Source organism: Ursus arctos, unplaced genomic scaffold, assembly GCF_023065955.2.
Source record: "Ursus arctos isolate Adak ecotype North America unplaced genomic scaffold, UrsArc2.0 scaffold_20, whole genome shotgun sequence".
Lineage (NCBI taxonomy): Eukaryota > Metazoa > Chordata > Mammalia > Carnivora > Ursidae > Ursus > Ursus arctos.
Window position 1 is genome coordinate 22,217,928 of NW_026622875.1, and position 26,466 is coordinate 22,244,393.

The 26,466-nt window shown below is 43.2% G+C and overlaps 1 protein-coding gene across 1 annotated transcript; it reads right to left on the reverse strand.

The window, feature by feature from the left end:
- Nucleotides 1-586: 586 nt before the first annotated feature.
- On the reverse strand, nt 587-23,350 carry TRIM42 (tripartite motif containing 42). Its single transcript, XM_026497145.3, has 5 exons — nt 23,010-23,350; nt 18,289-18,986; nt 13,142-13,965; nt 9,912-10,136; nt 587-673 (listed from the first exon to the last, which is right to left on the reverse strand). The coding sequence occupies exons 1-5, from the start codon at nt 23,348-23,350 to the stop codon at nt 587-589; spliced, it is 2,175 nt and encodes a 724-aa protein (XP_026352930.1).
- Between the last annotated feature and the right edge of the window lie 3,116 nt (nt 23,351-26,466).

Genomic DNA, 26,466 nt, shown 5'->3' on the forward strand with positions numbered 1-26,466 from the left:
TGCTCTGGGGACCAGCAGGAGTGTGGAGAGGAGGGAGTGCTCTCATTCTTTATGGCTCGGAGGCAGACCTCAGACCACGGTGTAAAGTTAAGGGAAGGCAAGTTCAGGCTCCATGGTTAGGAAGAGCATTCTAACAATACTGGGTGCTTACTGTTGAAATAGACCACATGGTGAGGTAAGGAGCTCCCCATCAGTCAGTGACTTGCCCAAACACCGAAAGCTAGTTAGACTAGGGTCAGAACGCACACCCAGAGGGCCTGACTGCAAAGAGAGTGCCCTTTTTCCTACCCAGAGGCCTGTGGCTGCCGTGTATAAAACATCACAGAATTCTGAGCCTAGGGTTGGGCCTGAGCTAATGGAGGTGTAGAGACTTGCTGACTGATTTACATCTTAGTTCCAAAATAATGAGCAAACAGCAAGCCATGACATCAGGCATTTCCTTTTATTGGCTTTTAGAAGACACAGAGGTGCTGGGAACGTCGTCTGCAACCTCACTGAAGAATGTGGTGAGAAAAATACATATATGCGTGTGTGTTTATGTCTATCTGTGGTACTCGCTGAGGTTGCTGCCTGCTCTGCGGGGGGCTCAGAAGCGCTTCTGGAGGGCAGTCTGGATGTTCTTCAGCAGGCCCCACTTAGCTCGGTTCTTCCCACGCCCATCCGGGGTTACCACCTGCAATCAGAAGAGCCATGGTACCAGCCACAGGCAAAACAGTAGTAGCTTCCAGGAGCATGGCCACTGCCGTGCACTAGACCCTCACACATTATCTTATTAACCCCTTATGACAGCCATACAAAGCAGGTGCCACTGACCCCCTTGTATGAATGAGGACACTGAGGCTCAGAAGGATGAGGTAGCTTTTTGCTTTTCTAAATTTGGACTCTTAATATGTCGCGAGACTGGGATTTCATAGACTAGGTTCCACTTCTTCTAAGGCACTGCATTTAACTGAGTGCTGTGACCTCAGGTGGGCTTCACCGTAGAGCAGCCCTCCAGGTTGTCCCTCCAGCCCCTGGAAATTGCTTCTGTCATAGCTGTTATCATTTGTAAATTCCATTAATGTGTTTGACTCTTAACAGACTGAGCACCTTGACTGGGTTGTAGGGGAAGTGAGTCTTTCAGTTCTGTAATCACAACATTGGTTAAGGTAAAGAGAAGGTTCTTAGAGAAGTGGATGAAAGGTGAATAGAACCACAATTTGTAAATCTGCCAGTTGTCTCTCTCTGATGCTTCACACTGTCTTTGATCGCAGTGAGCGGTCAGAGCTACCTGGAAAGGGCAGACTACCTGCACTGCGCAAGTCTCCTACAAATCTAACCAACTCAGCTTACACGTGGATCTCCCTGTTTTACCTCAGAGGTGCTGGGTTTCTTCATGCTTCTGGTCTGGCAGCATTCCTCTTCCTTCCCAGTACACATTTACTGAAGAGGTGTTTAGGGAGTGAGGCTGAGATCAGGGATGAGGGATAGCCCAATGGATCAGTGGGCTCTGTCTAGACAGATCAGGACTCATGGGGCAGATGGGGTGAGGTTGTGGTTTGGGTGGTGAAGAGTGATGTTTGTACAATGTCCCTATATACAAAGCTTTTAATTTTTTATATTTGTATTCAAAGGGAAAGGGGAAAAAAAGAGAGAGAGACACTTATTACCATTATGCCCTTTAGTTTTATCAAATTTTTTAATTTTAAAGGAAAAAGGGTTTCTTGCAAGATAAAGATACTATATACATGACACTAGGTTACACATTGCTGGATAAAAATGGAGATAACACACAGAGAGAGCCTTGGTAAAGATAGTAGATATAGTGTAAGATATACACATTGAACTATCAAGGGCATTAATGAAGGGATAACAGTGTTGTGGTGGGGTTAGAAATTGACTCATAAAATACCACGTGGATTTGAATTCTGCTGTAAAGCAGTCAGGGCCTCCAGAGATAAAGACTATGTGTGATGTGTGAGTGGGGCAATGAGGATTGGGACATGTTTATGAACAAGGGGATGAGATGAACAGGACAAAAGAAATAGAGAACAGAACTTGAGATACTAAAGAATTTGAAATGATAGTTGACATCCTCTTCCCTGCCCCAAATGCTCAGATGGTTTTTCAAATGAATTCTAACAAACTTTTAGATAAAGTTGTTCTAGAAAACAGGAAAAGAGCAAAAGCTTCCTACCTCATTTTATTAAGCTAATAAACTATTGATTCCAAAGCCAGATAAAAACAATATAAGCCAAACATTATAGGGCCAGTTCACTTATGACCATAGATACAATAATCCAAAATAAAATATGAGCTAACGAAAACCAAGTATGTTAAATAATCACATCATGATCACATAGGGTTTAGTGCATGAATGCAAGTCAAGCTTAACATCAGAGAATCAATGTAATTCATTTCATTAAGGCCCAAAGGAGAAGAATCATATGATTATCTCAAATAATACAAAAATGCATAAGATTGTACAGCTCTCAGAAATTTAGAAGTAGAAAGAAATTTCCTTAATGAGAATTATATACCACAAAAACTAAATGCAAAATCATCATAGCTCAATGGAGAAGCATTAAGATCAGGAATAAGACAAAGCTATCAAGTATTTCAGCTTCTATTTTCTGTAAGACTTATGCCCCTAGCCAAAGGTATAGAGAAAGAAAAGACATAGAGGTTCAAGGATTGTAAGAAAAAGCTAAAGCTATCATTATTCATAAATGATAGGGTCATAGCCTGGAAAAACTAGCAAAATCAGCAGATAAACTCTCAGAATAATAAGAGAGTTTATCAAGATTGCTGGAATCTGGGGCACCTGAGTGGCTTAGTCAGTTAAGTATCTGCCTTCGGCTCAGGTCATGATCCTAGGGACTTGGGATCGAGTCCTGTGTTGGGCTCCCTGTCAGTGGGGAGCCTGCTTCTCCCTCTCTCTCTGCCCGTGACCCCGCTCATGCTTTCTCTCTCGCTCTCAAATAAATGAAATCTTAAAAAAAAAAAAAAAAGATTGCTGGAATCAAGATTAACCTCCAAACACCAATAGTTTTTATTCTAAACCAGCAATACATTAGAAAATATAATCAAATAAAAGATAATATTCATAATATCTACAAAGTCTGCAAACAATTACTTTAACCAGGAACATGTAGTACCTCTATGAGAAGAATTTAAAAGCCTAAGTAAAGCACATTGAAGATGATTTCAATAAATGTCAGGCCTATTACAAAAATATCAAATGCCTCCAAATTAATTTAGAGACTCAATGCCTTCCTAATCAAATTCTATTCTGGATTCTTTCTTTTTTGGATTCTTTCTTTTATGGATTCTTTCTTTCTTTCTTTCTTTCTTCTTTTAGTAATTCAATTTACTTACTCCAAAATTTATATGAAGGAACAAATTCCTTTGATTAGTTAAATAAACCTTAAAAAAGAAAGAAGGGTAATGGGCAGACTTACCTTAGCAGTTCATCAAGACAGAGCACAAAGCTGAGGTTAAACAATAAAAACAGTGTGGTATTGATATAGAAACAGACAAAGTTACCTGTAGGAGGCTGTAGAGAGCTCAGGGACAGACTCCTAAATATATGGCACTTTAATATAAGATGGCAGTGGCACCTTCACTGTATATGAATGGAGAAGACATTGCTTGGTGGTTGCTATTGGAAAAACTGGCTCACTAGATGGTCAAAAACAGTGCATCCTATCCAGCATTACACACAAAGGTGGGCTTTGGATGGATGGAAGTTCTAAATTTGATAGGTAAAACTAAAGTTAATAAAAGAATTATGTGGAAGATTATCTTTGTGATCTAAGCCTATGGAAGGACTTTCTTAAACAAAACTTCAAAAGGTCAAACCAGAAAGGAAAAATAATTGATGACTTTGATCATATCAAAATGGAAGTTTTCTGCTGTTTCATGAAATACACTATGAACAAAGTTAATAGACAAATGTCAGAACAGAGAAGATATTAACAATGTCTAAAACCACTATCTGGAATATATCAGCACACTCTGCAAATCACCTAGAAAATGAAAAGTGCAATAGAAAAATGGGCAAAGAATATTTTGCAGCTGTTTACAGAAGAGGAAATCCTGAAAACTAATAAGCATATGAAATGAATTTTCAAACAATAAGGAGACAGCACTTTGTACCTATTGGATTAGCAAAATAGTAGAAAACTGGATCATGCCACATAGAGGTGGGGGCTGGGATACAGGGGCCCTCATTCATTCCTTATGGCCCCACACATGCATGCATTGAAATCAAGTATGCACGTACTCTATGACCCAGCAATTTCACTCATGGCATATATCTGATAAGGGGTGAATTGTGTCCTCCCAAAATTTATACCTTCAAGTCCTATCCTCAGTACTTCAGCATGTGCCTGTACAGTTGACCCTTGAACAATGCAGGGACTGGGGCACTGACCCCCTGAACAGTTGAAAATCCATGCATAACTTTTTAGTGCCCCCAAACTTAACTACTGGTAGCCTACTGCTGATCAGAAGCCTTACTGATAACATAAACAGTCAATTAACACGTTTTATATATTTATTATATGCTGTATTCTTAAAATAAAGATAGAGAAAAGAAAATGTTATTAAGAACATCATAAGGAAGAGAAAATACAGTCCTGCATTGTAAAACGTCAGTGTATAAGTGGACCCACACAGTTCAAACCTGTGTTGTACAAGGGTCAACCGTATTTGGAGAGACGACCTTTAAAGAGATGATTAAGTTAAAATGGGGTCATTAGGGAGGGCCCCAATCCAATCTGACTGGTGTCCTTATAAAAGGAGGAAATTTGGACACACAGAGACCTGCCAGAGGTGCCCTCGCACAGAGAAAACGCCACGTGAGGGCACAGGGAAAAGGCAGGTGTCTGCAAGCCAAGGAGAGAGGCCTCCGAAGAAACCAGACCTGCCAACAACGTGATTTAGGATTTCTGGCTTCCAGAACTGTGAGAAAATAAATTACTGTTGTTTAAGCCGCCCAATCTGTGGCATTTTGGTATGGCAGCCCTAGAAAACAATGTTTCAGAGAAATTCTCACGCCGCCACCCTGCCCACAATATGTCAGGAATGAGGCTGTTCACTGCAGCACTTTTGGAGGTCACCTCGGTGTCCATGCTGGCTTAGTGGACAGGTAACCTGTGGTGTCCAAATGAGGTAGCATCAGAAGTGAGGGACTAAATGTGCATAATGACATGGCCAGAGCATAAAAACACAGTGTTTAGGGAGAAAAGGTGAGAAACAAAGTAGGATATGTGGCATAATACTGTTTGAGCAAATTACCAACACATTCAAAACAATATATACCATGTAAGAACTCATAAAAGCAATAAGATACACATAAAATGTGTTAGAATGGATGTCTGGGAAGGAATGGCCACAAAAAGGAATACATACAGAGACAAGAAATGGGCCTTGCATAAACCAGTGTTGAAAATGGACCATGAACTGAAGTGTATGATTAACTCAACCCCTCTATGTATAAGGTTAAAAATAATAGGTCCAGCTTGACCTAAATTATCCTCACTCCAGGGCTCAAATCTATCTGCAGAGCTAGTAGGGAGAGACTAATAGGGTTCTATTTGCATGAAGGATCAAGGAGCTCTTTGGCAAAGAATAAATCATAGGGATATAGAGAGTGCAAACCCATTTTTATTTCATTTCAGGGCAGGGAGTCGCTGTGAGTATGTGGGTGGTGTGGGATAGATTTTGGGCAGTTATTCTGAGTGTGGGATAGTGTTGGTTGCTCCAATTGCCCTGCAACCCCACCTGCTGAGGTTGTGGATCTCAGCCTAGACAGGAGATCTGAAGTAGGGACCAAGGTAAAACCAGAAGGGGGTTTTCATGAACCCAAGGTTAGATGCCCAGGAAGGCCAGGCAGCCTGGCTCTGTGCCTGGAGTTCCAGTCTGGGCAGAAAGAGAGCAGCATTGCAGACTCAGAGTAGCTGGCAGGGCTGTCTCCTGAGCACATGGGAGACACACCAGGGGTGATCCCCAGTACAGAATGAGAAGGAATTTGAGGGGATGAATGGGGGCAGGGGTGGGCACACTTCCTAAAGAGCTATCAGGGAAGACGCAGAACAGTAGCAGTTTGTGACTATTGTTGGGCCTGAGTTTTTACTTCCAAATGTGATGTAATAGGGGACATCTGGTTTACAGACTGTGATAGGCAGAGTAATTGCCCCCAAAGATGTCTATGTGGTGATCCCGGGAACCTGTGAACATGTTATGTTACACAGCAAAGGGAATCAAGGTTCCTAGTCAGCTGGCTTTAAGATAGAGATTATGCTGAGTCATCAAGTCCGTCCAATGTAATCACAAGAGTCCTTCAAAGTGGAAGAGGGGGGCGGAAGAGAGCCAGGGAATGTGAGAAGGTGTGAGAAGTGTGTATGTGTGTGAGAAGGACTCAGCCTAACGTTTCTGGCTTGGAAAATGCAGGAAGGGGCCATGAACCCAGGAATGCTGGCAGCTGCTAGCAGCTGGAAAAAGGCAAGAATAAACTTCTTCTAGAGTCTCCTGAAGGACCACAGCCCTGCTCACACCTTGTTTTTACTCAGTGACACCCATTTTGGAGTTCTGATCTCCAAAATTATAATAAGTAAATGTGTATTGTTTAAACTGCTAATTTGTTATTAGTAATAGCAGTAATAGGAAACCAATTAGAAATAGCAGTAATAGGAAACCAATGCATAGATGGAAAGTTCCATTTATCATGGGAAGACTTCTTGGAAGTTAGAGATTTGAAGTTAGAGGGAGACAAAGTAAAGAGGCTCTTTGCAGAAATGGGAATGGTGGTCAGGAGGGACCCTGGGGACTAAAGGAAGGGCAGGAGGAGAAACAGACTAAAGGATATATGACTTGTCTAAAAACACATTTCTCCGTTCCTTCAAAACTACCAGTTAGGCTCTTCAATGTTAGAGGCTGTTGGCAGAGGGCTGTGGGCCAAGAGGAGTGAGGAAGCCCACCGGGACACCTGCCTTCCTGGCGCTTACAGCCTAGTGGAGTTGGGGCTAGGCACACCAGGCCAAGCAATGCTCAATCTTGTCTCTCAAAAAGAAAAAAAAAAGTCCCACTCTTATTGCTGTTAGCTTGGACAACATCATTCTTCCAGCGTGAGGTGCCAGGGCTCCAGGGTGGGTCCCACCAGCCCAGGCTTAGCTGAATCTGACTGTGGTGCAGGGGACAAAGAGCTCCAGCTTGGATGAACACCCAGGTTCCCACTCAACTCCTCCTTCCTGAGCCTCAGTTTCCTTATCTGTAAATTAGAGGCAGTAACTCCCCGCCTCCAGTGGCTGGTATATCAGTGATAATGAATAGACAGTGTCTGACATGGAGTTGGCCTTCAATAAATGGGACCTTTAAAAAGCATTCAAGTTAATATTCATGCTTCATGTATTATACTTTGAATAAAATCCCTTAAAAATCAGCTAGTCACAGACTATGAAAATCAAATATGAAAGGTGTTATTTCACTTCCTTTTCAAAAGTACATATGATGGAAATATTGTATTTTGGATAAGGAATGATTCAGCTACCTCATTACAGCATTTTAAATGAAACCTTTCAGGAATACCTGCATAGAACCAATGCCAAAGGAAAAGTATTTCGATTTTATAGGAAAGAACTAAAGTCATTACTTTTATGAAGCTTTATAAATGTCATTCAAACACACCATCTTATTTTCATTTGCTATTGAAGCCTTTACTTATGCAAATCATGACAAATGTTAAGGAAGCCAGTGTTTCCCCTAGAATGCTAATATAATCACAAAGAGGGAAGAAGAATTACTTCTGAAGGAAAAATCTATATTGCAGCTCTGCGAGTCAGATAAAAATGAAGCTTCCAGAAAACCTCATTAATTAGTGCTCTGCTCATTTAGAAATTGTGTTAAAAAGCAAAGAAACTGGAATGAGTTTCCTTCCCATATAGGGAGTACAAATTAATCGCATAAACATAATTTAAGGGGGAATGTTATTTCTTGACTGATTGCATAAAACACTTAGCTTTCAGGCATCTTATGGTACTTTGTAATTATTAATTTTATTCATCAGTTTATTTCTTCACTCTTTAATTTAGACATTCATTCATATATTCATTTGTTTGGTCACATTTTCAGTCATGTATTCATTCAATAACCATTAAGAACCTGCGATATGCACAGTGCTGTGGTAAGCATTGTGGGAGCAAGAGAGATGAATTAGACATGAAGTTTGTTTTCAGGGAGTTTGGAGCTCAGGAGGAAGGACAAAACATCTACCTAAAAAGGGCCAACACATTTCAGTCTCTCCGCCTCTGTCCTTGACCCTAGCATGTAAAAATAACAGGAGATACATTAAAAAAAAAAAATTAGTAACAGCACTGAGTGCCCTTCATGGGCAAGATATTTTTGAGGAATTCCTAAAAAATTAGAAGGCAGATGGAATTAGAGGAAGGAAAAATCCATAGTCAGAAGGACATCCTGCAAAATATGGTAGCAGCTGTGCGTGTCCCATGCTTGGGAGAGAAGGGTGGCAGCAAGAGTGGGGTTCTGAGGCACCTGCCTGATGGGGAACTGGTGGGAGTAGAGCAAGAGGAGCAGCAAGGCTGACCTTCTCATCCCACTTCCTTCCCAGGTGAATGTCTGACCTCTGTGGGAGCGGGAAGGGTGCATGTGGGTGCTGACTCCAGAAGCAGTCCAGATGGACTAGAGAGCCTCTACCTCCAACAGAGTTGCTACTGGTACACCAGCCAACAGCATAATCCTGCCCCCATCCTCCCTCCTGCTTCCCTTCATCACTAGAAGTAGCAACCAATCAGATTCTCTTCTGCAAACATTGGACCTGAGACAAAGGGAGCTTTGCTAGTCAGATTGTGTTGGACACACAGAACTTGGGCCAAGACAATCCAAAACCCCAAGCAAGCTGAATTTAGGGGAGGAAAATACTACAAACTAGCTGAAAGTGGTGCAGATTCAGAGAGAAGCAGACATAGAAGGGCGGGCAGAGGGAGGACAGAGAGACAGAGACAGAAACAGAGACAGAGATAGGAAGGGAGAGGAACTGATGGCTTTCCAGTTCCCTTGGGGATCAGATGTATGTTCTGGCTGGAAGTGGTCTCATGAGACTCCTCTCTCTCCAAACCATAAATTTCCCTTTTCAAAAGCTGAAATGAATGGACTTACTGTTTTTCCTCTAAAGAATCCCATGATTAAGCCATGTTCTTATTCCAAAGAACATCATCATGGTTATACAGTAAGATAGCTCTGGGAAGTCTTGATATTTTTCTTCCTTTCTCCTTTGAGTATCAGTAAAATTATATTCATGAATGTATATCCCCTGGGGATATAAAGAAGAGTCAGCCTTGCATCACAAAGAAGATAGGAATAATCCTATCCCTTCTTTTTGGGAGACCATTCTGACATGCTCAGTGGCTATTCCTTGACTTTCAGATAAATAGTAAGTAAAAAATTTTTAGTATAACTATGTCCAAAATATTGCATGGGACATACTTATGCTAAAAAGTGTTTTTTATATGTGTCCCATATTTATGTTTGTTAAATCTGGCACTGTACACTTGCTTTGAGTCACCACCAGGGCTAATAATAAGCTCTTTTTTTGTCCTTCTCATGCCACAAGTATCTGTTTAATAGACCCTGAGCTCCTTGAAGGCAAGGATTATGTCCTATTTTCCTCTGAATCTCTACATCCTAAAAGAATGCCTGGCCCAAATGTTTTTTGAATCAAACTGAACTAACAATTTTCAGGCCTCATTTGCTAAGTTGGTTGAGGCTAGCAGCCTTCTCTTTGACCTGAGTTAACAAGTTTTCTGGGATTAGAGGGGGCAGTCACACAGTAGGTTCTGTGATCTCGTGATTATCCTAATAGCTGCATCAGAACTTATAAAGAAAGTCTGTCTGAGAAAAAATGTGCACAGTACCTTGCAGATGTCACTCCATTGCCCAGGACCATTGTCATTGATGGCTCTAACTTTAAACAGATACTCAGTGTTGGGGGTCAGGTTGTGCAGCTCCAGATTCTGCTGCATTATATCCCGAATTTGCCCACAAAGCTCTGTCCGCACATTGTTAGGAGGGGTAGTAATGAGTTCATAAAATTCCATCTCAAAAGAGTCCACGTCTTCTGTTGGGCATGTCCAGTAAACCTATGAAGCAATGACCATGAGGGTGTGATACTAATACACACCATTCAGCTTTCTTTCCCATAAAGATTTGTGTCATTGACTATCAGTGGGGTGAGTTTAAGCTGACCCGATCTCCTCCAGTTGCTGAGGACTTTGATGTAGACTATGTGCAACAGTCTTGAAAGGCTGCCTGATAAGGCCTTCCATGATGCTCGTGATGCATTTCAAGAACAGAAGAATGCTCCTCTGGGTTCTATTACCATTGGTCAACGTGGCAGTGACCACTGGTCTCCTGTCACAACCAAGTAAGGTAGCTGCCATTTATTGAACACCTTCTATGCATCAGATTCTGTGTCTGACATTGCCTAGCTCACCTAGTCTTCACAACTCCCTGGAGGGGAGATTTTATTATCCCATTTTATAGTTGAGGCTCAGGAAGGTTATATTTAGCAAATTCTAATGGAACCACAGACTACCAGAAGATGAAAAGTGTATCTATTCCAACCCTCTATTTTACACACAAGGAAGTGGAGTACCAGAGAGGTGAAAAGGCTTACCCAACTCATGGAGAATATATGTTCACACTCAAAACATAAACTATCAGCTTTTGGAAAGAGATATATCAACAAGTGTCAATTAGCAGGTTGTGTTTGGCATATAAATATTTTATAATGATTATATTTCTAAACAGATACTGCATTCTCTAAGTTTTAATACATTCAAATGTTATTACATTTATAAAATTAATTTATAATTACTTGTAAGTGTATAAATTTTTGTGACTATATAATTTATAGTTATTTTTATGTATTTATACTTCTAAAAATTTTAATAAATTTATAAAATTCATCAGTAAAAATTAACTTATTTTTTTCTGATTATCAAAACTAACATACTCATTGTAAAAGACTTAGAAAATACAGAAAAATATAAGGGATGAAAATAAATATTACTTATAATTCCAAAATTCAGTTAATAATTTCAGTATGTTCCAATTTTGGAACATACACAAACACAGAGATACATTTAATTTGGATTATATTGCTTTGATACCTACTTTCTTTCACTTGTTATATTTTATATATTTCCCTATATTATGAAAAACTTAGTAAAGCACCGTCTTAATAACTGTCCCATAAGTGATTTAATCCTTCTATAGTTGAACATTTAGGTTGTTTCTAATTTTACACTCTAGTAAATAATGATGCAGTGAAGACTTTTGGGGCATGAATCTTCATCTGAATTTTTAATTATTTCTCTGGGAAAGAGTTCTAGAAATAAAATTGAGTTTTTAGAAGAAAACTCCTTAGGATTTTTCAGATACATAGTGACAAGTTATGAGACTACCTTTGAGAATGTTTTCTATGCCAAAAGCCTAAAGAGGACTGTCAACCATCATTTGTGAGAGAAGTCAACACAGATTTCATCTTGGGCATTACTGAGCACTATGGTTCCCATGTGAATTCCATTCCATTATCCTAATGGGGATCAATGATATTTTCACATCAAATACCACTATTTGTCAGTAGGTTTAGGTGTCCTCTCTTGACAGACAATGTCTTGACTAGGTTTTCCTGTGTAGGCCCCTTTCTTGGGCTCATCCAGGGACCACTAACCGGTGGCGTGGGGTGACTGTTTTCCAAGCCCAAGTGTGGAGCAGACATCACTAGTCCTTTCCTTCCAGAGCAAGAAACTGCCAATCTTCTAAGCCGTCTAACTTGCATGGAGAGACCTAAGGCCATCACTGAGCTAATGTCACATACACTGCAGGCTCTGCTGATCTAGGATCATTTGGAAATGAAGATTCAGCTGCTCAGTTGTGGGCATCTCGTATGTGAAGGGCAGAGAGACTTTGCTGTGTCTGAGAGCCCATGGGAAGGTGTATTCTACTTTGCAGCATAAGGTCATTCTTGCTGGCAATTATAGACTCTAAAACATAGATTATGATGTCTCAGGAGAACAGTGAAGCAAAGCTTGGTCAGTGTCTGACTTTCACTTTCTTGTTTTTAGACCCTTGATATTAAAGTGTGGTGTGCAGACTGGCAGCAATGGCAACACCTGGAAGGTTGTTAGAAACACAAAATCTCAGGGCCCCCTGAGACCCACTGAAACAGAATCTGCATTTTAACAAGACCTGCAGGTGCACATTAATGTTTGAGAATCAATGGTTTCAACTTCAAGGGTGCTAAAAGTCTTTGGGAGTGTTCTCAGATTATGGGGGCAAAAGATGGGTTCTGCCACATGAAGGCAGGCCATGGGCTGGCCTGGGAGATGTCCCTGAAGGAACACTAAGAGAGGCAAGGTTTGTGCTAATAGAGTATCTAATTGCAAGTTAATCTGTTTCCCTCCCTGAACCTTAATAACACATTCTATAAATAGTTCAATTTAGGTTCAGCTGGATTTGAAAGGAATGTTAAGGGGAAAGGTCATCTGTCCATGTTAGGCCAAGAGGGTCAAGGAGGAGTCACGTCCCCCAAAATCAGATGATGGCAGCCGTAGAGGTCTGTGACAGATCCACACCCCAAAAATATGAATCTCAGGAGATAAAAATTGGAATTCCATTGGGATTATCCTTCCATTCTTTACAAATCATGGAGAGTATGGATACTTTCTTTAGGAAAAGTAGCAATTTAGAGGAATCACAGCTGATAAATAATGGAGCCTGTACTTCCAATTTGATTCTCTGTGTTCTCTCTACTATTACAGGCTTTCCCCTGGGAAATATTATACCTTCAGATTACTTTGGTTCCCAAATTGGGTTGCCCTTGAAATGGGGTTGGGGCGTTCAGATGTATTTTTGACTATGAATTAAATACATTGTTTGGTTTAAGTCAATCTTAGGGTACTTAAGATCCTAGGAACTTATCCCTTTTGAATGGGCTGACCATGAAGAATCCAGAGGAATAGATTTGAGTGACTGGACCCTAGATATCAAAGAGGTTAAGTGCAGCCTTTCCTGACTACCCAAAACTCCATTCTGTACCTCACATCCCCCGCCTTCCCCATGGGCCCAGAGCCTTTCTTACCTTGGCAGCTCTAGGATACACCAGAGTCTGGTAGATAACAATTGGGCCTGGGGTCTTCACAGTACCATCATTGAATGAGTACCAATTGTGGAAGCTGCTGCTGTTCTGCACAGACTGGTTGTCTGCCCCTGCACTCCAGTAGGTATAGAGGCCATCTGTGGGTTTGGCAGGTGTGGCGGACTGGGCTCGCCCATAGGCTTCCAGACCCATCTTGGCCTTCTCACCGGTGGTGGTGTTGAAGGACAACAAGGAGGAGCTTCGCTGGTATATCTGCTGGTTGCCAAAACTGTGAGTGCTGAAAGTGACCTTCCTGGCAATCATCATTTCTGAGTGCATGGGATAGGGGGAGGGCAGGGAGTCCCCTGAAGAGCATACCTTCTTGGGTCCTGTGGGGAAGAGCTCGTGGATGGCACTGGAGAGCTCAGCAAAGTCCAAAGGCATGCAGTTCAAGGAGTGTAGCCGGAGCTGTGGGTCAGGCCTGTATGTGCTCTGGATGCCATCTTCGATCTGGTCCACCAGAATCTTGGCAGACTGCAGGAACGCCACCTGGCCTGTCTCTTTCAGGGCTTCCTTGGAGTAGGCGATCAGGCCGTCCATTTCATTCACTTTCATGGTTGTGACATACACGTATTTTTCAATCTCCTTCTGCCTGGACACCTCCAGATTCTCTATTTGCTCCATGATGGACTTCTCCTTCTCCTGTAGAATGCTGCGCAGCTTGAGAAATCCATTTCGGATCTCTTTTCGCTTCACCTCCTTGTCAGCTTTAAAGCTGTTCTTTAAAATGTTGAACTCCATTAGGTCATTATCAATCTCATAGCGGACTGCAAAATAACCAGATTAATTACTTTGGTTAAAATTTTCATCTCCCCAGATGTCAAAGCCAGTAGCAGACTGGAGCGAATGCCCTTGGACCCCATGGAAGTGGGCAGAGAGGGAGGGAAGGCACTTGTAGTTGAGCTGAAATAGGCTAGAACAGGTTTATGAGGTGCATCTGGCCTCCCTCAGGAATCCCTTCTCAGCCTCCTTATCTAATACTTCCCTCAGGAATAACGGCCTTTCTTTCCTAGCATAGTTATATCTATAGTAGTCTCTGTGGCCCTGGGTTGAAATTGAAAGTTCAAGGCCACCCTTGATACGAGTTTTTACCAGACTTCACTTGTCAGCACATTGGACTTAAGAAGAGGTGATGTCACAAAGTGACTGGTTTTCCCCGTGTGAAGGCTAAGCTCCTGCAGGGTCAAGAGAAAGAACTAAATTTCTGATGATTTCTTCTAAATGCTGCCTTGCTTCATTCACCAAAAACCTAGCCCTAGACAACAGTAGGAAATTAGCTGGGCTCCCCCCTTGCCCTTCCCCCATTTCCTTACAAGAAAGAGTCTGCTGTTGCACTTCAAGGAGAACCCAATTTGTCCTGTATGCTCTTATGTGGTTTTTGGATTTTAAGTTCACTCAGTCATTCGACAAATATTTACTGAACACCTGTTACATGTCATACGCCTTCCAAGGTACTAGGGATATGTACATGTATGAATATGAAAGGGCACTGATGCTCAGGGCACTCATAAATCCAATGATACTACAGTATAGAGGATGCTATGAAAGAAAGTATGTGGCACATCTCTGTGAAATGAGCACCTTTGTTGTCTTTACAGTGATTTAGGCATCAGGCAGTGACAACTATGTGAAGACATTTCAGACCTTCTGTAGCCTAGTCTAAAGGTAAGATCCTCCCCTGAATGGTCAACTTTGCAGTGAATTGATGGGCTATAATTCCCACCAAATTTTACTCAGGAATAGAGGTGCCCCAGAATTTTTTGTACTTGGTTCTTAACATGGTCCTGGGTACATAGTAAGCTGGACCTCTGTGGGTGGTGGCCATTGTAACAATGATGTGCATTTGTGTAAGAGAGACCCAGGAGTCCTGTCAGACCACGAGAACAGGGACTGTGGCTGTCTTGGTTGTCACTATGACTAGGGTGTGTAGAAGGGCTCGAGAGATATTTATTGAGTGAGAGCCAATCTGTCCTATTTTCTAACATCTTCGGGGCAAATGCCACTCTCTGGCCTATTTTGTGAAGCTGCTGTTTCCTCTGTCCACTTCCTCCCTTATACAGGCACAGAAGCAATGCCGATGGGGTCTGAACAGGAAACAATCAGGGTGATTGCAGTGGTGCTGAGAAATGCTCCCCGCTCTCCCCTGACTCAAACCCTATTGTGGCTTATGGCAGTTGAAATTCCACTTTATTCATTAATTTCTTTGTTCAATAGTTACTCACTGCCAAAGACACTTGCATAGGAAATTCCTTGCTTTATTAGGGATTGAGTTCATGTAAAGTCCTGAGAGGTAGGATAAAAATTCCTTCGATGAGGGGGAAAGAGGCAGCACCAGGAGAAAAGAAAGAGGCGGCCACAAGCAACCCCGTGCTGTCTTACAAATATGGCAGCTTTGCAAGAGCTGGTCTTAGAGCAAAGTTAAATCAAGATCTCTTTCAGGCAGTACACTTAAAAGTAGCTATTGTTTATTAAACATTACTTACTATGTACCCAGGACCATGTTTAAACATGGACCAGATCTATATGATACACATATTATGGGTCACATCTCTGTATTATCATATATAACACGTAACTTCCTATGAGGAAGATATTGTTCCCATTTATAGATGAGGAAACTAAGGCTCAGAGAGGTTAAGTTATTGTCCAGTGTCACACAGCAAGTAAATGGGAGAAACCAAGGCCTGTCTCTAATTCTATTTGTCTGACTCCAAAGCCTATGTTCTTAATTGCTCCAGCTGTGGTTCTCAGCCCTCTGTGAGCATCAGAATCTTCTGGGCAACTTTAAAGAAAACTCTTTTCTTGGCCTCACTTGCTGAGATTCTCAATTGGCCTGAGTTAGGGCTCGGGAATCCAGATGAGGCAGTTTGCAGCTGCGTTTAGAATCTAATCCAAGGGATCTTCTGGGGATCATGTTAAAAATGCAGATTCCCATGAAATTGGTATGGGTGGGGCCTGATTCTGCATGCCTGACAGGCTCCTGGGTGGTGCCATTGTTGCTGGTCCTAGTTAGTAAATCTCCCCAGGTGATTCCAGTGTGCAGCTGGGGTCAACACCACAGATTCAATCTATTGACCCAAACTTGATCTTCCCTCCAGGTCCCAGAGTTTCTCAGTGTATTGTCAGATCATCTGCTTTTGAATTACCTAAAGATCTGTTTAAAATGCAGATTTATGGCACCTTCTCCAAAAGTGAATTGAGTCCTTAAGAGCAAGTTTGAACCCTGGTTAAAAAAATTGGGGGGCGGTTGTGGTTCCCTTAGCAAGGATGGGCAGGGCTAAATTCTTTACCTACATACACATGGATATGCCTTGAAGGTGACCCCTGTCCCCTTCCAATTGCTGGGCTCTCTGGAATTTGTCCTGGTATCTCCTTACATTGAACTGAATTTCATCGTCTGACTTCCAAGTGCCCTGGCCTCTGAGAAAACTACCTTAGATTTCTCCTGTGTTAAAAACCCAGGCTTCCTGTGGTTACATGGGGGTCACAGCAGACTGTAGGCAGCAGCCCCTTCCCTATGCTGAGGCCCCAGAGAATTCAGCTGAGCCCAGGCAGTGAGTCCACCTTAAGAAAACTTGCTAGGAACCAAAGGGGCTACCCATTTGCTTGGCAATGTGGCTCCTATAGAGTTTCTTTACTATAGAGACTTCCCTGGTGGTGGTTCTAAAACTGAATAAATATCAATTGATAAATAATGTTTCCTAGTAGCAGCAATTGAGAAGTGAAGGTATTCCTGAAATATGCATGCTAGTGAGAGGTCCTAGGTGACAGAGTTAGCAAAGTCCATCTCTGACCCATCTCTATGTCCAACAGGACCTTTGTGTGCAGCTCAGAGAAAAACTGCCTCCCACTCATATGTTTAGGCATGCTTACACATGGACACTGAAATATCCGACAAAGGGAAAGGGCTGGGGTGGTCTGGTGCACTCTCATCACTTGACTGTCGTCCAGCCTTAAGGAAATAGACCACAAATGGTGGTGGTGGTGGTTTCTGTTGTTTTTCAATCTTTCAATCTTTAGATTCTGGTCACTGTTTAGCATAGAGTAAGTTGTCAAATGAACGTTATGGATTTAACATGGGCGTTGGATCAGATAGTCCAGGTCTGCCCATTTACTAGCTGCCTTGTGTAATGACTTCTTAGAGTCTCCACCGTCTTATTCATGGAAGGAATTTTAATGCCTGTACTGTAGGACGACTGAGATGATTAGGCCTGGGCATAGTAGGCCTCTATTCAAGAAGCTATTCCCAGGTGAAAAGAGCCCTAAAACGATGACTGAGATCCTCCTGTCTCATCAGGTAGATCCACACCCAGAAATCATGGCACTCTTTGCTGAGCTCTGCGAAATATTGTTGTACTGCACTGCAGCGTGGAAACTAAGGTCAGTTTCCCTTACATAAACTAGCTATTTTATAGGTAAGCCAATATAAAATAACCCTGAGCTGGCATGCAGAAGAAAAACCAGCTATTGACCAGAATGTTACTGGCTATTTCTGAGTTTCTCTGTTATTATGTGTTTGCTACCAGTTCATTTACTTTGCTGTTCACAAGTTTTGGGAAAACACTGTTGAGGAAAATTTAAAATGGAAATTATTTCAACATTGACTTAATTCTTTCCTTCTGCAAATTGGGAAAATACCAGAGACATCCAACTTTAGTGACAAAACACTTTAGAAAGGCTCACAGATACTAGAAGATCAAATTTAACACTTTCCAAAGGAGGAAACAAGGTCCAAGGTCATAAAGATTGTAACCAAGATTATAGAATCTTTCTGTGCTGATTATGTGCCAGATACTTTTTGGCATGCCACACACAGTGTAACCCATTTAGTCCTCACGACCACCCAAAGGAGTTACTACTACTCTGCTTATTTTACAGATGAGAAAACCAAGGTGCAGGGAGGTTAAGAGGCTGGTGGTGGTTGCCAGGTGTGCACACCAAGCCAATGCCTTGCAGCCTAGCAGAGTGTTTCTCAGTGCTTGGATTGTCCCACCAGGGGAGGCTCTGACCAGACGGACTGCCCAGAGCCATTTCCCCCAACAGTTCCTGAACTAGAAATTCCTGTGCAGGAGAGGGAAGGGGACGAGGACCTGCTTTGAACTTGGCGATGGCGCTGAAGAGCGCGGCGGCCCTTTCGGAGCAGGCGTCGATGAGGCTGACGGTGTCGTGGCCGTTGTGGAAAGCCGTCTTGCAGAAGGTGCAGAGCAGCTGGTTGTCGTGGCGGCAGTACTCAATGATGCGGCTGGACGGGTGGTGGATGCAGATCTTCTCATCCTGGTCCTCGGTGCTTGTGTCCACGAAGACGTGGTCCTGCATGGCCACGTCCGAGTGGAAGGTCTTGAGGCAGTCGTTACACAGGTTGAGACGGCAGGTGATGCAGCGCTTGTAGGCGATGCGCCGGTTGCGGCAGACCTGGCAGACGATGGGCCCGGAGGAGCGGTCGAAGCGCCACTTGAGGTAGCCGTGCTGCTGCATGTAGCGCTTGGTGAGGCGCCCGCGCAGGTAGTTCTCGGGCAGCTGCATCTTGTGGGTGTAGGGCATGCAGTGCGAGCGGTTGCACACGGGGCAGATGAGGATGAAGAAGTTCTCGGTGACCTCAGCGTGCTTTTGCAGCTGTCGCAGGCACTTCTCGCACAGGCTGTGGTTGCAGGGCAGCATGAACGAGTGCAGGCGCAGCCGGCTGCACATGGGGCACGAGAGATGGTCCACCAGGTTGCTGTTCGTGGGCGTCGTCTTCACCTCATCCACCTGGGTGTCGCTGCTCCCGATACGCAGTGCGGTCTTGGAGCTGGAAGGAGAAGCAGACACGGGGAGGGCTTCAGGAGGCAGGCTCCAGAGCTCACCCCATTTCTAGCCTCTGAAAGAACTGAGGGGTCACTGCGAGGCAGGCCAGTGTGATGGCGGGAAGCGTGGGCTCCATGCCAGGGCACCAGGGTTCTGAACCTGCCTCTGCTATTCTTTTAGCTGGGTGACCTCAGGTCAGTTAATTAACTTCTCTCTGCCTTTTTCCTCGCTACAAAATTAGTAGTCACATTATAGAGTTTCTTGAGGGGATTAAAATTACATTTAATACCTACAAAGCTTGAGAGCAGCCCCTGGAACACAGTAAGTAGTAGACAACTGAGTGCTGTGATTTTTGAGCAAGAGAACGCAGAAGAGACCAGCCTGGCACCATCAGCTGGACCTTGGTGTGGGGGTGGTGTTGGCTGGGGGATGTTGCCCATCAATAATGTCACAGGTTACCAACACCCCAGAAAGCCGTTCTGAGACTGTGACAGAGCAAAGCAGAAACAAGACCACTTTATCCTGTTTGAATGCAGGCAAAACAAGAATATTGTCCAGACCACAAAAATGACTAAACCCGGCCTATCCTGGTTAGTGGGAGTGTGCTGCTTTTTCACCAGTTGCAATGTCAGGCACCCTGCGCTTCCCATCTTGTAGACAAGATTTTTATCTGGATATCCACTAGGAGATCTAACCCCACTGCCTCACCTAAAATGAGACTAAATCCCATAATAACTTGCTGATGCCATCTTACTGAGACACTTCACTCTTAACCATGGTGTATGTTCTCACTTGTCGCAATGACTCCGTAAATCCAATCTTGTCCACGTACAGGTGTGTTCTTGGTGAGTTTTGCTTGGCAGGCATTGACATCATCATTATTTTTGTATGTAAGATGGATGGGTAAAGTGTCCTTCCCAGGACACCAGGAGTTCAGTCCCTGAGCCAAGTCTAGAACGCATTTGCTCCAACCAGCAGACTGATAGGTAAGAGTTAAGGGTCTAGGCTCTAGGAGCAGATTGCTCATGGTGGAGTGCACCCTTTAAAGCTGCACCTTCGAGATGAGTTTCTTAACCTCTCCCATTCTCAGTTTCCTCACCTGTAATCCAAAGCTCAAAGCTCACAATCCTGTATCCTTCATGAGAATTTTACAAAGCCTACATGAGGTAACCCGTGATAAAGTGCTTAACTGCTGGTACATAGTAAGGACTCAATAAATGTGGCCACTGCAATTACTCGCCTCTGATACTAGCCAGCTAATGTCCACAGTAGAGGACAACAATGGTCAAGTCCAGGAGAAGTGTGCACTTCTACTGCTGTGTGTGTGTGCCTGTGTATGTGTTGATTCTTTGTCTGATAGCTGAGGCTGGGGCGCCTGGGTGGCTCAGTCGTTAAGCGTCTACCTTCGGCTCAGGGCATGATCCCAGAGTCCTGGGATTGAGCCCCACATCAGGCTCCTCCGCTGGAAGCCTGCTTCTTCCTCTCCCACTCCCCCTGCCTGTGTTCCCTCTCTCGCTGGCTGTCTCTCTCTGTCAAATAAATAAAATCTTTAAAAAAAATAGCTGAGGCTGATTTCATATATTTAATTCTAAGAACCATGGATGAAGTAAGAGCGTACTTATAAAATTCAAGTGCATGTCCTAAGAGTCTATAATCAGGGCAAAAGCAGTTTCTGAAAATAAATAAGTTACCTGTGGGGATGGAAATGGAAGCAGATACACAATTTGTGACTTTTCCTGTCTCTTCTCTTTTGTTCACATTAGTGATATTTGGGTGTTGATCTTGACATTGTGGATGTATTCTTTTCTGCTTCTGGCTTCTTGTAGTCCCTATATGCCCCTATTTACTTCCCCATCCCTTAGCCAGGGACCCATATTTTAGAGCCCAGGTAGTCAAAGGTACTGCTCAAGCATAACTGGAAGGGAGTGGCCCTGTGGTGACAGAGTGCCTCTTTTGGGGACTCAGTCTCCTGGGAGGCTCATCCCTTGGCGATTTGGATGCTGGGTCCTAGGCCTGCTGGTCTCAATGTTCTTAGCCCCCTTCTCTCTCTGCTTTCTCAGTCTCGTGCCTGGGCCCTGCAAGGAATCACTGGAGGTAGAGTCAGTTGTACACGTGGTAGCTGGGTGAACCTCTCTAGTTCAATAAGGTGGGACTCTGAGAATCATGGTGTAATATAAAGGGAGACAGCATGAGAAATCAGGAAGAAGGGGAAAGGGAGGGTGATGCTGGGGGAAGAGAGAGAGCAGGGCTGAGAGACAGGTAGCTCAGCAATCTGGGATGGAGATGAAAAAGGAAGTGAGAAAGAAATGAGAAAGTCAGAAAGAGCTGCATGAGACCAGAGTGGGGCTGAATGAGCAAGGTGTTGAGCAGGCAGTGACAGTAAAGAACAAGGAGGCAGTGATTCAGAAACTGGGAGAGAGGCCATTTGGAAGATAAACCTCAGTGTATCCATAGCCCACCTCCTGACACATCTCTGACCATCCTCTGACACAAAAGTGGCTTGGACCTGGGCATTCAGTGGCCATGGTTCTATGCCCAAACAGCCACCAAACCCAGCAGCCTTGCCTTCTTGCTGGATATCTGACCTCTCCTCCTCTGCACAGACCCCTCCTTCCAATTTAGGGCTATTCTCCCAGTCCCTTAGTTCTCACTCTGTCACCTGGCAGGACTTCCAACTTCCCTCCTGTTCCCTCCAGGCCATCTGTACTTTAGAATCACCTGGGTGGCTTTTACAATTCTGATGCCCAGGTGATACCCCAGACCAATGAAATCAGAATGACTGGGGATGAGGACATTTGTAAAGAGCCCCAAGTGATTCTAACATAAAGCAAAGTTTGGAAGCTACTGACCTAACGCATCTTCCCAAAGCACCTCCTCTGTTGAAATGTAGTCACTGACTCTCCATTGCTGATATGCAGACAGTGGGGCAGTTGAGTCAGGAGAGAGGAATGTGGATGCTACTCTCTGCACCTGAGAACTTCTGGACTTGTATCCAGGACTCCTGGGTTCTCTACTCATGCAAACAGCATGAGAGGTCCATGAATGGAGAGTAACATTTATTAAACATCTACTGAGTGCTGAATTGCAAAATGGATCCTATTCTTTTCCTGAATTCACTGAATCTTGGCTCCTGGAATTGTTTTCCCACCTTGAAAAGCTCTAAACCTGCCTCTCATTTTCTGCCTCTCCAAATGCTGCCATCTTATAGTTCTGATCTTGGATCTTTTCTCGTCTAAAAGGTCTGCCTTTGCTACTCTAGGCTCCCCTCAAATGTGACATAAAAGGACTGTCTCCGTCAGAGCAGGAGGAGAACATGTAGTACTTGATACAGAAGGTTAATGCCCCATGCAAATAACTGAGACCCTAAGTTGCATGACTTCCAATAGAGACCAAGAGAAGCCTGGTAGGAGTTGATGGCCATCTGGGGTACTTACATAGGATATAGGGGTCAAAAGTGGCCTGTGGAAGTTGTTAACTTTTCCAGTAAGTGTTAAGGTATCAAATGTTCAGAGAAGCAAGAAAAAGGGCGATTCATATTTTTATACCACATAACAGATTACAAAGCACATACATTAATCCCCATACCCACCAAATCACAGCAGACATTATACTCTCCATTTTGCTGTACAGCATTTTTAAGTTAAGATGCAGAGTCTGGGTTCAGAATCTGGCAGCGTCTTACTAGCTAGGTGACCCTGGGCAACTTAACCTTCCAAAGGCTCAGTTTCCTCACTGGTGTGGTGGGCATGGGGTGAGGGTTGCTTGAGGCCACACATGCAGTGCCTGGCAGGTGCACTAAATATAGCTCCTTCTATATGGTGCAGGTGAGAGAGCGCAGTGCTCATTTACACAGCTGGCGGGGAGTGGCTTTGGAACTCAGGGCTCGACGTGGTTATTGGCTGTTTAGGACATGCTTAACTGCTACCAAATTCTTGGCCTCCTTTTTTCAGGTAGAGAAATGGCCTCGGGGTGGGGACACCTGGGAGCCCGCAGCTGGCGCGGGCCCCGTGAGACAGCGGGCACTTACGAGGTGCGGATGCTCCTGAGGCGGCCCTTGCGGAACGTGATGGTGGCATTGCGGCAGCAGCGGCTCTCGTAGTAGTAGCACTGGAGGTTGCTGCTTGTCGTGCAGCAGCACTTGCAGTTGGGGTCATTGGCCCAGGAGCAGCAGCACCAGTGGCAGTTGGGGTTCTCAGAGCAGGTGCAGTGGCAGCACTGGCAGTTGCGCTCGTCCTTGTAGGGGCAGGGGAAGCAGGTGCAGTTCCGCTCCGAGGTGAAGAGGAACTTGCAGCACAGACAGGAGCATAATCGAGGACAACATCTCTGCCACGTACAGCATGGAGAGCAAACACACATAGCAGTCTCCATGGCACCTACATGATTGGCACAGGCTGTCCAGAGCTCTTGACACCTCTCTCAGAATCTTGTGGTCTCCTAGGGAGGGGGTCCCTCCTCCCCCCAATGAGGCCCTCAGCTTGGAGGTTGCAAGAGGTTGGCTGTTATGAGGGCTTCACAGGTGGTGTCCCTACTAGGAAGCTCCTGGGCTGGCATTTACATATATCAGCCTGAGGCCATTTGCTTATGTCACAATCCCTGTCTCCCCACCATGCCTCACCATGCTGGGTGGGTGAGATGTGGGAGGGTATTGGCAAGGGGTGGGCGGCTGATGGACACTTCATGCTTCCATAGGATCGGCTCCAGAGGAGGGTTAATGCAAAGAGCATCCTGGAGGTTTAGCTGTCACTTGTCACCTTTTGGGTTATGGGGTGGATTCCAGAAGCTGTTTCTCTTTGATGATGTTTTCCCTGCAACTTGAGCTAGTTGACTTCAGGTTATGTCTTCACAGGCTGAAAGGACTGGGAATGATTAATTGGAAGTGGATTGACATGATGTTCCTCTCCTTGGGCCTTTTCTGCATTGATTGAACTCTTTATGTGTTGAACAAAGCACAGTGTTTACAAATCATGGCAATGCTACATTTAAGGGGAATCGCCATTTGGTGAAAGAATTAGAGGGAAAAAAGGTAGGAGTTCACTAAGGCACATCTTTCAGTAGTCATCGAGTTTGTCCATTGCTGCATAGCCACTGCTGATTTTCATGAGGCTTCAATGCATATGTCACTCTGAATATGTCTTGGCTTTTTTGTAGCTTCATGGGGTTTGGCTGAGGCTCAAGCTCGGTTTTCCTACTCCTGCCCCACTCCATGCACACCATGATCTCTTATCAAGAGGCTGGAACTCTACATGAGAATCTTTAACTCTTAAGTATATATTCAGTATTTCTAGAAATGACCTTATATTTTAGGGGAGAATTTTGCTTTCCACTTTATGCAGCTTGCAGAGATTAAAAAAGCAGAAATTTCATGGTCATACTACCCTATGGTATAAACACTGTCTTATTATTTTTCCAAAAGAAGCAGAAGTGGGAGCTGAATTTGGCTGTAGGAGTTTATTGCATAATTTATTATCTCTCCCTGTGATTATCACCTTTATATTAGGAAAGAACATTCACTGAGTGCTAACTGCCAGCCACACATTGATTTTAGATTCCTACAAATGAAAATTCTGGATCATAGGGTATGTGTTTTATTATTTTTTTGATAGATTACTACTCAGTTGCTTACCTAAATGAAAATGCCAGTTTATACTGACACCAACAATGTATGGGAGTTGCTTTCCCCCCACATTTTCCCAAACTCAATTTTATCAATATTCCTCTCTATCCTCCAGGCACAGAGGTTTGTGTTTCACTCCTGGATTGATAGTACATTTTCATCATTGGTCTGCGCAAGGATCCTTCTTATATTAGTTTTTTTAAAAAAAATATTTTATGTATTTATTGCCAGAGAGAGAGAGAGAGAGAGAAGCAGGCTCCATGCTGAGCAAGGAGCCTGATGTGGGACTCGATTCCAGCACCTTGGGATCATGACCTGAGCTGAAGGCAGATGCTTAACCATCTGAGCCACCCAGGTGCCCTTAGTTTTTTTTTTTTTAATATTAAAATTTTTATTGAAATATAAGTCACTTACCATTAAAATCACCACTTTACAGTGAACAATTCAATGGTTTTTAGTATATTCACAAGATGTGCAACTATCACCACTCTCTAATTCCAGAACATTTTCATCACCCCAAAAAGACACCTGGTACCCATACCCATCACTCTCTATGCCCCCTTCCCACAGCCCCTGGCAATCATTAGTCTACTTTGAGTATCAGTGGATTTATCCATTCTGGATATTCCATATAAATTGAATCATATAATATATAGCTTTTTGTATCTAGCTTCTTAGTATAATGTTTTTCAAGGGGCATCCATGGTTTTTTTTCTTCAGATTTTAGACATGTTTAATTTTTTTATTATCAGCTAGAAGGGGCATATGCATGTTTAAGCATGCATCAATATTTCATTTTTTATGGCTGAATATTATATGTATATACCACATTTTGTTTATCCATTGATGGACATTTGTGTTTTTTCCACTCTGGTTATTATGAATAATACTGCTGTGAACATTTGTGTGCAAGTTTTTGTATGAACATATGTTTTCAGTTCTCTTGAGTATATACCTAGAAGTGGAATTGCTGGGTCATATGGTAACTCTGTGTTTAACTTTTTGAGGAACTGCCAGACTGTTTCCAAAACAGATGCATCATTTTATGTTTTTCCATTCCCATCAGCAGTATATGAGAGTTAACAATTTCTCTACATCCTCACCAAAACTTGTTATTGTTCTTTTAAAATTATTATTATTATAGCCATCATAGTGGGTATGAAATGGGATCTCAAAATTACATCTGTTTATTCAACAATTCCAATTATAAGAATCTCTTCCAGGGGCGCCTGGGTGGCACAGCGGTTAAGCGTCTGCCTTCGGCTCAGGGCGTGATCCCGGCGTTATGGGATCGAGCCCCACATCAGGCTCTTGCGCTATGAGCCTGCTTCTTCCTCTCCCACTCCCCCTGCCTGTGTTCCCTCTCTCGCTGGCTGTCTCTATCTCTGTTGAATAAATAAATAAAATCTTAAAAAAAAAAAAAAGAATCTCTTCCAAAGATATACTGGCAAAAAAAAAAAAAGAGTTTCATTCATGTGTAATTTATTTATTACAGCACTATTTTGATAGCACAAAACTAGAAACAACCCAAATAGCCATCAGTAGGGAACTGATCAGATAAACTGAAGCACATCCACACAGATGCATCCACCATCTAATATAGTTATATAAAGGAATGAAAAAGACCTTTGTTTACTGTTTCAAAATGATTTTCAAAATATATTATTGAGTGCAAAAAGCCAGGTGTAGAAATTTCAGGAAAGGTCTTAAGTCATTGGTTTATCTTTTCTTATGATATGGAAAAATAAACCACAAGCTTAGATTGATGAGGGAGAGTAGAAACAGGGTTGAGGGGCCTATATGTCCTAATTTACAGAACTGACTTGGAAACTACTTACATATTTTATGGGGTACCTGGGTGGCTCAGTTG

Bases quoted from the DNA above. Each gene is read 5' to 3' on its own strand.
- TRIM42 (XM_026497145.3), bottom strand. From the start codon at position 23,350: ATGGAGACTGCTATGTGTGTTTGCTCTCCATGCTGTACGTGGCAGAGA. The intron at 10,137-13,141 runs GTAAGAAAGGCT...ATTGCTTCATAG, and splicing joins TGTATCCTAGAGCTGCCAAG to GTTTACTGGACATGCCCAAC. The intron at 674-9,911 runs GTACTGTGCACA...TTCTGATTGCAG, and splicing joins AATGGAGTGACATCTGCAAG to GTGGTAACCCCGGATGGGCG.